The sequence below is a fragment of the Euprymna scolopes genome, chromosome 4, assembly GCF_053919585.1.
Source record: "Euprymna scolopes isolate OS-2025 chromosome 4, ASM5391958v1, whole genome shotgun sequence".
In the NCBI taxonomy this organism is placed as follows: domain Eukaryota; kingdom Metazoa; phylum Mollusca; class Cephalopoda; order Sepiida; family Sepiolidae; genus Euprymna; species Euprymna scolopes.
Window position 1 is genome coordinate 140,687,794 of NC_136485.1, and position 17,554 is coordinate 140,705,347.

Here is a 17,554-nt window from a genome sequence, read left to right on the forward strand (position 1 = left end):
CATTGCTCCCAGGTCCACTCTAACCCGGAGTGGTAGTACCTGTTAGGGTCCCAACTATGGGTTAAATAGAAACCGACGTGAAAACAACAAATATACTCTATTAAAAAATTTTTTCTTCAAAATCTTTGGATTCGGCATTAAATAACCCGAAAAGGGTTGATGTGCCGTAAAACAAAAACAACCAACCAACAGGAACCAGTGTATCAACGTGATTATGCTATATATCCATTTATACCATCTAACTGATTTACTAAGTGATTGATATGTCATTAAAAAGAAAAAAAACTATTACTTCTGATGTCTTGTGTCGAAAATTCAGGGTTTAAAATAATTTGTTTAAAAAAAACAGAAAAAAATTTTTTTTTTTTATTTGACTTACATTTTAAATCAGTGGTTCTTAACTGAATGGTGGAATTTCGGGGTTCCAGGATTAAGAAATTGGGAGCATAGATTAGCAGAGACAAATTGAACCCAAGGCCACAAAAACCAGTGTTCATTGTCCATTGCAACTGAAAGGTCATGTTGGATTTTCTAATATTTGTATTAAATGCTATTATGTAATTAGTTATTATAGTTAATATGAATGCACATTTTGAGTAGGATATTTCTTGAAAAAGGGTGAAATATCACTCCAGTATGTGCTGAAAGAGTTCATTGGCTATAAAAAAAAAAAAGTTGAGAACCACTATTATAAATTTTAAGAAGATTCATAATTTTCTATTTTATTTAGGCCATCAACTCCCCATATTTCCTCCTATAACACAGAACACGCTAGGTAACATACAAATATCCGTGCATGAGGTCGCCAAGCTAATCAAGAACCTTGATTCCAGTAAAGCAACTGGCCCTGACGGCATCCCAATTATAGTGTTAAAAAAGCTTCAACCAGAACTTGCTCCCATACTTACGAAACTGTTTAAGCGTTGCCTTAAGGAGAAGTACTTTCCGACTCCCTGCTAAGGGGTCAAAATAGAAAAATTGATGCTTGGGAGTCATCAGATTTTTATCTGTTTGTGAACTGTTTCATGAATGCGTATATGCGACTGTGAAACATGATAGCTTTATGTTAAGAATAAGTGGGCTTGAAAACACTTTAAGGTCGTGTCAAGCTGGTCTAATGGTTATCGTGTGTGACTCATTGTCTTTAGGTTTTAGTTTCAATCTTGGCTCCAGTATTTTTAGTTTATTTTCTTTTTTTACTTGCAAGAAGTGAACTGTTTAGAAAAAAACATAATACTCGCTTGTCTCAGTTTCTGTATGAATTAAAATACAATATTAATGCGTATTTTATGACCAGACAATGCTGGGTAGCCTGCTAGTATATATATATATATATATATATATATATATATATATATATTACAAAGGAATCACCACTTATCAAAGCCCAGAGGACACTCGAGGATAAAGGTTAAAAAGTGTACAGTGGTCAAAAGGACAATATCATAGGAATCGTTAGAAGTGTAAATTTGGTAAAAAATTGGATTACTTAGGGGGAACGGCTCATCAAGAACTTGTTTACATTGAACTTGAAGACGGCCATATTGTAATCAGCTGGAAAGCAGGTGAATGGAAGAGAGTTCCACAGGTGTGCAGTTCTAAGAAAAAGTTTTGTTCATGGAATCTACGTTTAGGTTTAAGCAGAGATAAAGAGTGGGGGAAATTAATGATAGTGTTTGCAGCCAAACTAGTGTTTCTCGTAAATGTTTGGCGAGGGTGGGGCATAGATTGAAGCTCAAACGAGCACTTGCCATGAAAATAACGATAAAATAGAGACAAACTCGCAACGTTTCTTCTGTGAGAAAGAGGTTGCAGGGAAGAGAAAAGGACATCCTCCACTAGGCTACGAAGTCTATTCTGAACTCTGTCAAGGCAGGATAAGGTCTTCCTAGCAGCTCCTGCCCAGATGTGACAGCAATACTCCATCCTTGGACGTAGCAGGCTCTTATATAGGTAGAGAATTGCATCAGCAGGTAGATTTCTACTGGATATGTCTTGAAAATCTTCCATCCTTAAAACTATTCAAAATGTTATTTAAAAATATCTTTAGTTTCAAGCCGTTCATCAAAACCTCTTATTTTGTATGTCAGTTATTTTTAACAATTGCTCCCAGGAAATTATGCAGGTTTTCACACAGAATTTTGATCTTATTAGTATTACAATATTAATGCTTTTGTAGGAATTATCAATTATATATATATATATACACTATCAATAATTCCCCCCACTCTTTATCTGTGCCTAAACCTAAACGTAGATTCCATGAACAAAGCTTCTTTCTTAGAACTGCACGCCTGTGGAATTGTCTTCCGTTTTCCTGCTTTCCGGCTGACTACAATATGGTTGTGTTTAAGTCTAACGTAAATAAGTTCTTGATGAGCCGTTCCGTATAAGTTATCAAATTTACCAAATTTTCATTACTAATGATTACTATATTGTCCAATTTCTACTGTACACTCTTTAACCCTTATCCTTGAGTGGCCCCTTGTGGTGATGCCTATGTAAAATATATATATATATATATATATATATATATATATAATTAGTGATGAGACGATTCCTATATTTTTACAAATTCTAGTAATTTTTCCAATTCTTTTAACCTTAAGTTTTTCACATTTCTGAAACCTCTAAAGATTTAGCTATAGTTTTTTTTTTTTAACTTTTATTTTCGAATTACTGTAAAACCCATGTAATATGCGCATATATTTTCGCAAATGTAGGAAATAAATTTGAGGGAGGAGTGATTATATAGATTTTATTTTTACAAATAATTTAAAATCAAGAAATATTTGTTATCATTAATACCAAAGAACAAAATATTAAAAAAAAAAAAAAAAAAAAATTAAAAAAAACCGTTTTTGGCATCGGAAGATAGGCTCCAATTTGTCTGATTATGATACCCCCAAAAGTTCCAAATTTTCCATTTCCTGATTTATATTAATCTTCCCAATATTATAATTATTTATGAAACTAGCTGACCTTACTTGTTATTCAGAATTATGATAGCATTTAATAGAAACCTGCTTCAGTCTTATACAAAATGCTCAGAACATTAAAACAAATGAATAAACAGAATTTGAAATGCCATAATTAATGACAGATTAATGTGTCTAGTGAGAAATCATGTTTATCAAATTTTTTTGTCTTGAGTAAAAATAGCACCAGTTGCTACTTCATATATAAGGATTTTTCACATTTTCAAAATCTGCACTTTTAGTTATACACTGAAATGTAGCTACTGGATGGTCCAGTAGCTACACAATAGCACACAATACAGCAGGTTAAAAAAAAAAATTCCAATAAACTTTGAACAGTCAATTTATGGCTAAGTGTGCAATCAAAATTGATATTGTTTTGTAAAGATATGTGTTCATATTAATTTTTTTTTTCATAGATATAATGAAAATAAGTTTTGATTTTGGATGCCTATTTTTAAATAGGTAACTGAAGAGTATCAAATAAAACTTTGAACTAGTCCCCCCCCTTTTTTTTCCTATTTATTAAAACCTTTACTTCATAGTAAATCTTCTTGGACTTTTGTGTTTGTGGTCAGTCCGTCTCCTTTATTGTAATTTCACAGTTAAAAAGCTCTTTGAATATGATTACAATGTCATTAAGCAATAATAAGGTTGCGATTATCCTCCTTTTCTGGTTTGGTTCTCCCTTCAAGATTTAATCACTGTTATTAAAAACTACTTATACAGGGTGACCCCCCCCCTCCAAAAAAAAAAAAAAACGGGACCTGACTCTAATTAGTAGGTCCTGTTTCTTAGTGTTTTGTCAGAATGAAATGAAACTTTGGTCATAACTAGTTTATTATATTCAAAACACATCAAAACACTAGGGTCTTTGGCCTTTTTTTTCTCCGTTCTACAGCATATGTTCTAGATGGCCTCCATTTAGCTTTTGTTTTTTTTGGGGGGGGTCACCCTGTATAATAAAATCTCACTATTTTTCTTTTAACGGAGAACATCTGTTGATTTTTATTTTTTTCCTTTTTTGGAAGCATGTCTTTGATATGTATTTTCTTGACGAAATCGCATTCATTAAATTTTCTTTCACGGTTACTGTTTCTGGTTTTAATGCTATTTTTTATGAAGATCAACCCATTGAAATCAATTCTTTGTTGTTAAAATCAAGGCATAACTTATGAATATGTAATTTAGTTACAATAATGAATGATTTCATATCTTAATTTAATTTTTATTTTAAGATTCTAAAGGAAATGTTATGGGCACTTATTGGAGTATACAAGATGTTTATTGTACATTTTTTTATTTTTTGGCATCTCTTATTTGAATCATTTCATTTAAACTATTAATAACGCACACACATAATAAAGTAAACTTGATTTTTCATTGGCTATTTTAGTTTTAGAACTAAAAGTTTTATACACTAATCCGTTTTGCCAGCCTTCGGTACTACCAGATCAGTCAGCCCGAAGATACTGGCTAGCTAACCTAAAATGTATTCAATATTATTGTTGTTCATTTTCTATTTGCATGTCTCAGTCATGTTCTGCAAAGACAAACATTTTTCTTTTACAAAACAACCAAATAAAACCAAACACCATAAATAAACATTTGAAAATATAAAGAATTTGAAGCATAACCTTTCCCAAATTATTGGATTGTATATTTAGTAACCTGGAAAGGGTTGATATACCATAAAACAAAACAAACTGTTCTGCCAGCCACTTATGCCAATTTCTGATGAAAATTTTCAGAAAATGTGTTTGTTTTCTTTTCTTTCATAATTTTGTATATATATTTTTTCTACTAAACGACCTTTCTGAGCAGTCTTTTACAGAGGGGGTGGCAACCATTTTTTACTCTCATGCTAACATTTATTCCTATTGCCCCCAGTGTCACTAGTAAACTGTTGTTCGTCAAACTTTTCCTTTCTCTCTTTTTCTCTGTAACCTACTAGATGTCTTTAACCAAAATAATAACCACTCCTTTCAAATTTCGCCTGTTCTAATTTTAATTCAGAATACTTTTTTCCACATTCCAGTTTTGTGGAATATAAGAATAGTAATTTTGTAATTCTGATATAGTTACTTCGTTACTAATACTTATAGCTTACAATTTATGTGACAGAAAAAAATAGTACCAGATTACGTAAGAATTCGATTATATTTGAGAATAACAGATTACAGTTCAGATTCTATTTCCGAATGGTTGATATTCTGCCTGAATAACAAATGTCCATTAAAATTTTTTCTGAACTTCACTCTTTATTTTTAGTTATTTTTTTTATTTACCATTTTACTTATATCAAACATAGACATATTAACCAGACATCTATTTAAGTCTTTTATATATTTTGTTTTTAAGGGCAACAGTTTCATTTGCTTAATCATAACAGTGTATTTTGCTTCCTAAATCATTTTTATTTTTTCTTTCACAAATTATTGAATTATTCTTGTTTGTTTTATTTATTTTTGCCTTTTCTAGACATGCTCTTTATTTTGTCTTTTTACTTTTTACTGACATTACATTCTAACTTTTTTATCTTACGAAACAGTCTATTTTGAAAAAAATAAAAAAACATTTTCTTCACATTTCTGATATTTCAGTTATCTTATAGACCTAACTGATAATCGTCTGTAGTGACCCCCAGAAGGAGAATTTTTATGACATGTTTAGATTTTACAAAAAATTTAGCCGTATCAAAACTTATGCATGTTCTGTTAACATTAATTTCTATAACAAACCTTACCTTTATATAGCGCTTAACTAAGGCCTATGCAAGGGAAATAGAAGCACATCTATCTTTTGTAAAAAAAAAAAAAAAAAACTTTTCAGAGTGTTACCATTTTCAGATATGCTTGTGGAATTGAGACATTGCAGCAAAAACATTGCAGAATGACTCACAATGTGACCACCTGTGTGTGTGTTGCTAATTCTCTAATTAAATATTTAAGCTGGCCTAAACGGTACTGTATAAATAAAGAGTCATGTTTAGACTAGCATTTGAATTCCAGTGTGGAAAAGTATATAAAAAAATTTAACCTATTTATGTTGTGGCTTGACTATATTTAAATTTGATGCTGACAACTCCAACTGCTTTACTGAGAAAGAAAAGAAATTTTTATTTTTTTTTTAATTCCATTTTCACTCCAAACAAGGCACAATGCCACTTTGATGTAGGGGGCTACTATCGGGGCCATAAGTTGCAGGGATACTATGTAGGGAGTTGAACAGCAAGATGTCTGTTCACATTACACTTGAACTTCTGCGTGTCAGTACAGTTGGCAAAGCAGGAAGCCGAAAGGGAGTTCCAAAGTCTAGCAGTTCTGGGGAAGAAACTATTAGAGTAGAAGGCTTTCTGTCATTTAGAGATCTCTATGGTGTAGGGGTGGGATTTTGCTGCTTGTCGCGTTTATTCGGGGTATTTACATCGAGGGGGGGTACAAGGGCTTGTAGTTCATTGGAGCATCCGCTATTAGAACATGTAGAGGGATTAGGTTTTAGGTTTTAATTCATTAAGATAATTTCACTCTTGTTACTACCTCTATATATTTCTTGCATACATTTTATATATATATATATATATATATATATATATATATATATAAAATTAATCATTCTAAAATCACAGGGATGAACCCTTAATTCACATTCATATTGTTTAAATTACTTCATCTTATTAAGTCTATATTCCTGTGATTTTGAAATGTTTAATAAAGTTACATATGCTCTGAAAGTGTAAATCCATTTTCATTGAGTTTAAACTGTTGCAATTTTAAGATAGCCTTATTGAATATATACATTATAAACGTATATTTGTTTTAAGGAAACACACACACACATGAATGATTAGATCATTATGGCTGGATGTTACAACATTTAAAAAATAAAATTTTGAAAATAAATGTTTAAATTTCAACAATATTTCTTGTGGTTGAGATTGGCTTTGAGGTTAGTTCTTTGTTAATGGAGACAGATGGCTTCGTGGTTGGGTTCGAATCTCCCAACTGGTAGTAATCGTGTCACCCTGCACTGATGGTTTCCAAAAGGATGAAACACTAGTGTCTGTAGGTATTAAAATTATTGTAATAATTATGTCAGCCCCTTTAAGAAACTCGGTTTCTTACTGTTGAGCACTTTAAAGTTGAAATAGAAAGTCAGTTGTTTAAGCTCACACCGCAGATCATGATGTTATAATCATTAGATCACTATGGCCGGATGTTACAACATTTAAAAAATAAATGTTAAAATTTGAACGATATTTCTCGCAGTTGAAATTGACCTTGAGGTTTATTCCTTGCTAATGGAGTCGGAGATGGCTTCGTGGCCGAGTTTGAATCTCCTGACTGGTAGTAATAGTGTCACCCTGCACTGATGATTCCCAAAATGATGAAACACTAGTGTCTGTAGGTATTGAAATTATTATTGTAATAATTATATATATACTCTTCTATTGAATTTCAACGCATGAGGTTCAGGCAACTAAGTTGTCCAAAATCAACACGGATGATTTGTTTATAGTGATGAAGGCTTTGTGTTGAACCATCCACACGTTTTGGAATCACTGCTAACCTCAATTGGTGGAAATGATTACCACAAGGCAGAGCATACAGTAGACCTCAGGTTTTACATAAAAGTTTTCCTTATTCTAGATGCATGTCTTAACGAAGACTGAGGGTACATCTCTCAGAGTGGTTTTAAAAGTGCCCTAAGCTATCCAGCGGGAAATTTCTATGTCTCAGTGCAATGCATACAGAACCTACTCTTCTAAAATGGTCACCCATCTGGTACTGACCAGACTTATGATTGCTTAACTTTGGTTGTATCAGCATGATTACACTGTGTATATATAGTTGTCATGGTGACTGAATAGATAAGAATGTTGGATTGACGATAATGTTTATTTATATTTAAAAAAAAAAAAAATAAAACCATCATTGAACGCTCCATTTAAGTTGTACTTAATATGAACACTTCCTAATTCAACAATATTGCATAAATTCTTTCTCTCTTGAACACATTCTGAAACTTTTTTTAAAATATGGGGTTTATTTCTCTCACATTTAATATAGCCGTGACTATGGATACTGATGCTAGATTGGAGTTAATATTGACTCTAGTTCATGGTTCAAATCATTCTACTGACAAAACAGTTATGAGCCAAAGTGATGGTTATTAGTGAACATAAAACACGTATGTGGATAATGAATGAATATTTTTATAAAAGACACATATATTCACAATAATACATTTAAAAGATTGTTGTTATCATACTCTATCTGAAAGAATAGTGGATATTTTATGTATGCGAGGTTTGCTATTTTGATTCGGTTCGGTTCTGGTTATGAGAAGCTTTTGTGTATACATATTTGTATGTGTGAATTGAAAATATCATTTAAATTCAGTTCAAATTCACACTTCTAACGATTATTGTGATAGTATCCCTTTGACTACTATACACTCTTTAACCCTTATCCTAGCGTGGCCCATGGGCCCTGTTAAGTGGTTTTTCTTTTGTAAAAAAAAAAAAAAAAATAAAAAAAATGCACTAAAACTTGATTTGAATGCTATTTCAAATTCATAAATATATATTAAACTATTTTTGCATATGTAAAAATATTGACCTTTACTTTTCTCTATTAGTTGTGAAAAATAAAATTCTTTTAGATAACTCCATGTGAAAATTTTCCAAGTGATTTTTAATAAATTATCTAAATCACACACAAACACACATGATGCTTTGATTGGCTGCAACCAAAGTTTCATAATTTGTAGTGTTTAACTGCAGAAACCAGTCTTTTTGTATATCATTATCCAAAAAAAAAAAAAAATTTTTTAAATCTTTTTGAATTACAAACACAACAGAACAAAAATTGTTTGATAAAAAGCCGAAATTGAAAAAAAAACTATTTCCATTTAATCACAATTCAATTAAACTATATTCTTTTGAGAATTATTAGTTATTTTTGTGTGTGTGTGTTTTTTTTATTAACAATATCTATCCACGCTCTATCTGGGCATTATAAAACCATGGCATATTCAAAGAAATCTTAACTGAATTTTCATTTATCCATAATCCATTTTTTTTTCTAACGTTTAGAACGCAACTTTTTTCACTTAAAAAAAAATAAAAATAAAAATAAAAGAAAAAGTAAAAACCAAAAACTAAAAATCCGTCTTACCTCACCTTTTATTCTGTATCAGTTAAATGCTTCTTTAGTTGTGATAATAATTCTGATAATAGTTGAACAGATGGGTTCATCTCCACAACAGGGTGCCAGTTCGTCGCTGGTAATGCCTCCTCATCAATTTATTTATACACTTGGCTTGAAACACTTGAGAAAATTAACAAATTGCTGTGAAGATCAAAGAGAATGAGAAAGTAGGGAATAATACAGTTTTTATTGGCAAGAAAATCGACAAACATTAATGGTTAAAAATTTGATTATGAAAAGCAACTTTTTTTTTTTTTTTTTTTTTAAACAAATTGTGCAGCGTATACTTTTTCATGGAGAAAATTGAAGTGCAGCATTTGGATGCACAGATATGGAGTTTACTATATCTTTTGATATTTGAATGCATCAAGGATGCAGGACACATGAGCAGGATGTATGTGTATGTGCAATCCAATATATAAAGTTCTCATCTGTAGCTTTCTTCCTACAAAATTAACATTTTTAAAATTCTGACTAGGAATTATGGCCACCATTTTAGGTAAAAAATGTATGAGGGTGAGATATAATTCTGTATTTTTTCATTGTTACTTCCTTTGAATAGAAAAAAATATTTGGGGTGGGGAATCTTGGCATAGATTAAAAAAAAAATACAAGTAAATAGAACTGGTTATATATATATATATATATATATATATATATATATATACACACACACACACACACACTTTAAGGAGCAGTTTTACCTTAGAACTCATTGCTGAGTATTCTTTCTCTTTATTTTTAATTTTCTTATTTTGTTCTAGCTGGAGATAGAATATCCTATCGGATGCCATTCACCTGCTATTTCAACTGAAAGACCTTTTTAAGATTCTAACCATCTCTTCAAGTGTAATTGTTTGAATCTCTCTTGTACTTTGTCCACTGAATATATTTGTCAGGAACTTTTTGAAATTCTTTTTCATGAGTGTGGTTGTTTCTATAATTACTGGAATGATGTAGATCTTCCTAAGATTCCAGTTTTTCATACAGTACATCAGACCTTGGTATTTCTTTATCGTTTCCCTCTTAGATCTGTTTAACCCAGTCTCATTGGAGACACTAACTTCTAAGGTTGCTTCTTTCTCCTTATCCTACATCACTGTCAGGTTCAATAGCTCCGTTTTCTAGGTACGTAGCTGTAGGAATTGCATAGTCATAATGGATGGTGTACGACTTATTTCCCACTGTTCTTTCTGGTAAACATGTTTCCAAGACTTGCTGCTACATTTGATATTCAACTTTTTAAAGATTGTCCAGTGGAGATATCTACGCACTCCATTGTGTCACATTGTATAGTACCCCCCCCCCAAGCATAACCTTTCAGTTGGATCTCAGGTGGCTCACACTCTCTACTTCTGTGTGGCAGAACCTGCACTTGTTGTCATTGCTGAGACTAATCTTAAAAGCATTGGTCATAAAGCCATGATCTTAGTCAGCCATTATAATCCTCTCCTGATCATAGTGGAGCGATCCTTTTTTTAGCCAGTCTCTAGAATGTCCCTTGTCTATATTTAGTCCTGGGTGAATTCATCCAAAAAAATACTTGGTACATTGTTGTTTGACTCATGCTTCCAGTTTTTATGCAAGTTAACTTTTTATGCCTATAGCGTCTCTAAAGAAACAGATAATACTTTTTCATCACAAGGTCGATTTTTTATTTATTTATTTATTTTTTTTTTTTTAATATGGAGGAAAAATTTATTTTAAGAAAAGGGGAGGGAAATATATTAAATATTTATTTTTTGATTTACGGTGTGTGTTTTTTTATTTTATTTACCAAACTTTTTAATAGACATAGATTGTGTCCTTATTCTAAATTCTCGTTTTGTAGGGAGTTCATTCTCTGCAGCTATTCCATATATATTTAAATTATTATTCTACTAAATATAAACTTTTTTTTTCTTTTAAAGAGAAATAAGAAAACAACTGCGTTTTCTTATCTGCATGTTTACAAATGTCACATGTGTAGATAGTCAACTGGTGTCTAGCCAAAGGCGTATTCTTTATTTTGCTTATTTTGTGAAGTCCTTAAAACCTAATTGATCCCCTAAAAAGTACCAAAACCATGTGTTATTATTAAGCCGTGGAGCATTATATAACTACTAATAAACGAACTCTACTTAATTACATTTAAGTGATGTTGTTTAAAAAATGATTTTAGTGAAATCTTTTGAATATATTTTAAAGTATGTTATCTGTAGAAGTGGATGAAATTGCAAAGTGAATTTCAAAACAGGTCAAAGAACATTTTGCCTTTGGTCTTTTTTTTTTACGAATGTAACAGTGATACTGAGGTGTCAATGTAAATAAAATAAAATCGATACTAAAATTTCAGTGCCATCCAAGTTGTTGTCTGTTTCCCCATTTGCTGTTTTTCTTTGATTAAATTCAACATATTTTGATGAAAAATAAAATTGAAACTTACTTTCAACTAAAAATAAGAATATTGTGATGATTGATTATTCAAGTCTTAGAACTGTTTTCTTTACCTTGGTCGGAGGCCAGGGAGTTGACCTATATTTTATTAAATTGTACAACTTGAAGTGTTTCTTTTTTTTCTTTTCTTTTTTCCTTTTTTCTTTTTTTTTCTTTTTTAATTTTGTAAATTTTTTTATTAACTTGATAATTTTTCATTTCAGCTTGTGCAGTACGAGTAATTGGTGAGAGTGAAACGATGCAAGAATTTTTGGCAGCAAGTGATTCCAATTTAGTAAGTGATTTCTATTTACTTTCAATAGGATCTTACACAAAAATCTTGTAGAAAAAGTTTTGTATCTGTACTTTCTCGAGGAGTGTTGACAGGTAATTTTAATTTTTGTCCTAGAATTCAATTAAAAAAAAAAAATTTACCATGTGTTTAACTTTACCAATATAAGTAGACAGGTAAATTTTACTGTAGGACTGTGCCAGTAAAAGTGTCTATCAAAACCCAATAGGCTATTGTAGCTTGATTGTATTTGATTAATTGCTTTGTTGATAGTTCAGAGTTCGTTAGTACCCACAAGACACCACAAAGAAGAAAACATGTACAATTTAGACTTTTTATTTTAACTTGCATTATGATTAACATAGTTTTTTTTTTCATTAATTTTGATTTGAATGTTTTTGTGAATATCATTATTTTGAGTAAACTATCTGGCCTACACTGAAAAATTCATCTGCTTTACCAAATAATATTTTTTTAAAACTATTGCCCATGACTGGGTCATAAACAAAGTATTAACACAAAATCGCATTTTCAAAATTTCCAAACAAATGTGTTTCAATAATTAAGGAGAGTAGAAAGTGGATCTTGGGTTTACTTTCGCAGCCTTGTAACTCTTGCTTCTCTTTGTCCTTTAGTCCTCATATTCCATGATCAATGTTTCTGACAAAGAGGAAAGAATTGCTGTTTTCTGGATTAGAATCTATGCCATATAACACCTATCGGTGGGAAGTTTTTGACCTTGAAGTAGTATTTTTATTTATTTATTTATTTTTTTTTTTTAGAGCTATACATTAAGTGGCTTCATGCCTTGTCTGGAGTGATTTCCATAAAACCAAATACTTTAAAATTTTATTTTCTTACGGTTATGAACTCTTTGTGAATAACCGATAGCTAAACATCTATCAAATATATATACAGGTCTCTACATTGCAAGTGAAACAGTCGCATTTGCAAGTGATTTTTCAAAGTGGCAACTTGAAATAATGAAGCGCTTATCTTTTAGCAATTGTATTTCTTTCACTGAAGGCTCATTACTGAGTGAAAAATATCTTTCTAACTTTTTTTTTTTATAAAACGAACAAAGTTAAATTATTTAAACAATAAAAGTTTAATAGAACAATGTACTCTTTTTTTTTTTTTAACGAAGACTGTAAGAAACATTTGAAGAAATCAGAACGTTTATACCTTCAAGTATCAACATAAAATTTTTTGTAGATTTAGAATTACACTTATTTAAAAATATACAGAAGAATCTTTATGATGTATATACTCGTCACAGAACGAAGATGTCATATTCCAAAAATTATATGGGTTTGGCTAGTAACTTTTCTATTTGGCTAGGAAACGAAAATATTTAGTTGTCAAAGGTCAACTAAAGATAAATTTGTCCATAGAGCTCTGATATATATATATATATATATATATATAAAGAACGTCTTCTCATAAATGATTAAATCAGTTGATTTCCAGAAAAATTGTCTCTTACAAATGTTATTTTTGCAGCAATTTAATGTTTTCAGAAAACATTAATTACATTAACCTATTTACACACTGTTTCCCATGCAAAGCTTTAAAACAAAATAACTGATTAATAGTAATTAGGCAAATCCGATAATCTTTGTAATTTTTGTATTTTTAACAATCTGATAAATTTTGTGCAAATAAGTAAAAAAAAAAAAAAAAGAAACTTTTTTTTAGTGCTGTTAAATTAATTTTTAATTTAGTGCTATTACTGATAATGCTTGTTTCTATGTATCCCAAGATTGTATTCCTCTTTTTTATTTTCTTATTTATTTTTGTTTTTTTTTTAAATTATTTTTTAAAGTTATTTTCTTTACAAAAACTAATTTCCTGTTACTTTTACATTTTTTGGGTGTTGCACATTATTTTTTTTTTAATAGCAGAGCTACCTGGTGTTGCCTGTGGCAAAAGTGTAACTTATTTCTATTTTTACCTCTCTATCTGTTTCTCTTTTGTTCTCCCACCACCCGTTCCCCTCCCTCCCCTTCCTCACTTCTTACTCCTTCATCCAGCCCATTCTTCTCTCTGGATATACACACACATAACTCTTTTGCATTGATTCTCTGAGGAATGAGTCTGCATAAGGGCAGTAACTCCTTGGTTAAAAATCAAAGTTACTTCCCTTTAGTACATGAATTGGCTGAAAAACTGACTCCTAACGAAATGTGTGCTAGTTTAACTTAAAAAAATAATGAAGTTTTATTTTTGGGGGCAGGGTTCTAAATTTAAAACATTCATCCAGGAGAATGCCAATCAAAAAAAAAAAAAAAAAAAAAAAAAAAAAACTTGGTGGATATTTATTTAATTATTGGAATTCTTTTGAGATGAGTAATTTGTATATTTGTATTTATTTGCGAACTATTATCTTCATCTTTATATAATTGTTGTTTCAAGACGTTTTGGCCAACTATTCCTGATAAGTTTCCTTCATTCCTATGTGCGCCTAACATCAAATAGGATTTTTATGAACAGAAAGCTGGGTTTTTTTTCCCTATATATTTTAACGACTCAAAACACATGCTAAAATAAAAAGAATTCCATATTAATAATTCTAATTAGCTGTAATTCGCAGTTAACTTTACGTCAGCTACCTTTCACTTGGCTATTTATTTTTCACTATTAATTCAATCATTCTGATAGTTTTCATGTGTCTCTGAGCAAATGAGTCTATTTTGAACTAATTTACGGTCCTCATGCACACCATAAAACCATCTAACTTAGATAGCAAAATAATCTTTTATTATTAATGATGATAATATACCAAGGTGGTACTCATACTAGGTTGGATGAACCAGTTTCCTTCAAAAGAAGAAAGTTACATGGGAATATCAAATTCACAAGTGGCCCCAAGTTACATATATATCCCAGTCAGTGGAAATGATGACATTGGTTTTTGCAATTCTTCAGGGAGGTGTCAAGATCCTGTTACATACAGCGCTTAGTATTACCAAATGGTCACCCATGTGGTACTGACCAAGCTCAACATTGCTTAACTTTGGTGATCTAATGAGAATTGGTGTGTCAATGTGATCATGCTGTATGTCCTATTATATATATGTATGATAATATAGAAGTAAAGAAATTTATTTTCAGTTTGCAAAAAGGATTTGTTAGCAATTTTTTTCTTTTTTACATGAGTCACAGCTTATCAAGACCCGAATGCTACTCGAGGATAAGGGTAAATGAATGTAAGTTGGTAGTGTAGTAATCGTTAATGGTGTAAATTGGGTAGAATTTGATTATTTATGGAGAATGGCTCAACAAGAATTTGTTTACTTGCGATTTGAAGGCTACCTTGTTGTATTCAACCGAGAAGCAGTACAGCAGAATATATTTTGAATATTTAAATGAAATTAAAGTAGCATAAATAATGCTAGTGGTTTTGACTTTGACCCAACAGGTCATAGGTACGTCTAGTGTGCACTACTTCTTAGAATTGCGGTTCAAATTTGTGTAGACAAGAGACTTTGACCTTGATCTCAGATTTTTTGAAAAACATTTTTGTTATCAAAAATTGATGTTAATGTTTTCCTACTTTTCTCTCATTTAATAATTTTGGCGCCAATTCTTGTCTAATACGAAACAATAAGTGACAGTTTGGAGCCAAATTACAGCCAGGTTTACTTGGATGATTTTACGAGTTTAAATTTAAATATTCATTGCAATACTTGAATAACGAATGGAGAGAATACATTCTCTACATTTTTTTTCCTTTTGTCATTTCCTCAGCAGGTTATTTGGGAACTTGGTTGTTTGCCATCTTGCCTTCTTATATTCTTGGATGGAATCCATTGATTCTACTCGAGCCACTAAATGTGATAAATGTATGTTTTTGCCACAAGAAATTTCTCGTTTCTATACAATAATCAATAAAAAATATCTTCAATAAATTGCAAACCAAAGTATGAATTTTTGTTTAGATTTTTACTAAAAATTTTGGGTACTTATGCAGAAGGGATGTGCTATTGTCAGAATTTTGGGATGCATTTTACATATATAATATTTCTGTTATTATATAGTGGAAAATTTATTGACAAAAAATGAAAACGATATTCGTTGTGTTATGAAAAACATACGATGAATGATTATTGGACAATTTTAAAAACTTTAAGAACCTTGAAATTCAAATCAAGAAAAAAAAAAAAAAAATTCATAAATCTTACCTTACAATGATGTAAGGTAAGATTTATGAATTTTCTTTTAATAACAACTAACTGATAATAAACAAAAACGTTTTTTAATTTAAAAAAAATTTTTTTTTTCAGTTATTTTTTTGTTCAAGTCAAGATATAATAAAATTTTCATTACTAACGATTGCTACGATATTATATTTAATACTGTGCACTCATTAACGCTTACCCTAGAGTGGTCCCTGGGCCTTGATAAGTGGTAACTCCTATGTTTAAAAAAAAAAAAAAAAATCAATAAATGTTACATATAAGGATAATTCTAAATATTAGATATGATTATGACAATTCTAAATGTAAGATATGATTATGACAATTCTAAATGTTATATATGATTATGACAATTCTAAATGTTATATATGATTATGACAATTCTAAATGTTATATATGATTATGATAATTCTAAATGTTATATATGATTATGATAATTCTAAATGTTATATATGATTATGACAATTCTAAATGTTATATATGATTATGATAATTCTAAATGCTATATATGATTATGATAATTCTAAATGTTATATATGATTATGACAATTGTAAATGTTAGATATGATTGCCAATTGTAAATGTTAGATATGATTGCCAATTGTAAATGTTAGATATGATTGCCAATTGTAAATGTTAGATATGATTGCCAATTGTAAATGTTAGATATGATTGCCAATTGTAAATGTTAGATATGATTGCCAATTGTAAATGTTAGATATGATTGCCAATTGTAAATGTTAGATATGATTGCCAATTGTAAATGTTAGATATGATTATGACAATTATAAATGTTAGATATGATTATGATAATTGTAAATGTTAGATATGATAATTGTAAATGTTAGATATGACAATTGTAAATGTTAGATATGACAATTCTAAATGTTAGATATGATTTTAAAAATAATTTTCCTAGTTACATTTTCTGCATGCATCAGCTTGTGTAAATGGTTTATTTTCTGTGACAAAAAAATCTTGATGTTTATTGCCATGAGCGATCTCTTTGGCATATAAAAAAAAATGGTAAAAAAATGAAAGGATTCAATTAGAATACGTTGTATTCTAACATTGCTTTGGTGCCCTATTTATAACACAAATTGCCTAACGTACACCTTTGATAATCGTTGTTGGACCTTGGCTACATCCTTTTCTTATTCAGAATAATCTTCCAGTTTCCATGGCAACTTCTTATGCCATTAATTCACGACTACATGCAAGACTGTGTCTCTGTTATGCCTTATAAGCCGTTTTCATGACTTACAATTTTCAAGATGTAATGCTTCACAAAGATGTGAGACATCATGTTTACAATTTTAAGGAATAGAATCAATTTTTGTTTCTTTATAAAAGGAAAATATTATTCCAGTTCTGAATCTAAATGATATGAAAATATTATTCATTGGAGTGAGATTAGCAAAAATGTTGATTATTTCTTATGAAGAGGAACCTTTCATC

The 17,554-nt window shown here is 30.3% G+C and overlaps 1 protein-coding gene across 2 annotated transcripts in view; it reads left to right on the plus strand.

Annotated features, from left to right (window-relative positions):
* The window catches only part of LOC145269514 (sorting nexin-27-like), a 382,840-nt gene that overhangs the window by 293,342 nt on the left and 71,944 nt on the right, over positions 1-17,554 (plus strand). For both annotated transcript variants that reach the window (XM_080125260.1, XM_080125270.1), the window contains exon 5: positions 11,830-11,900. In XM_080125260.1, the coding sequence (XP_079981386.1) occupies positions 11,830-11,900 (71 nt within the window). The remainder of the gene's footprint in view (positions 1-11,829; positions 11,901-17,554) is intronic.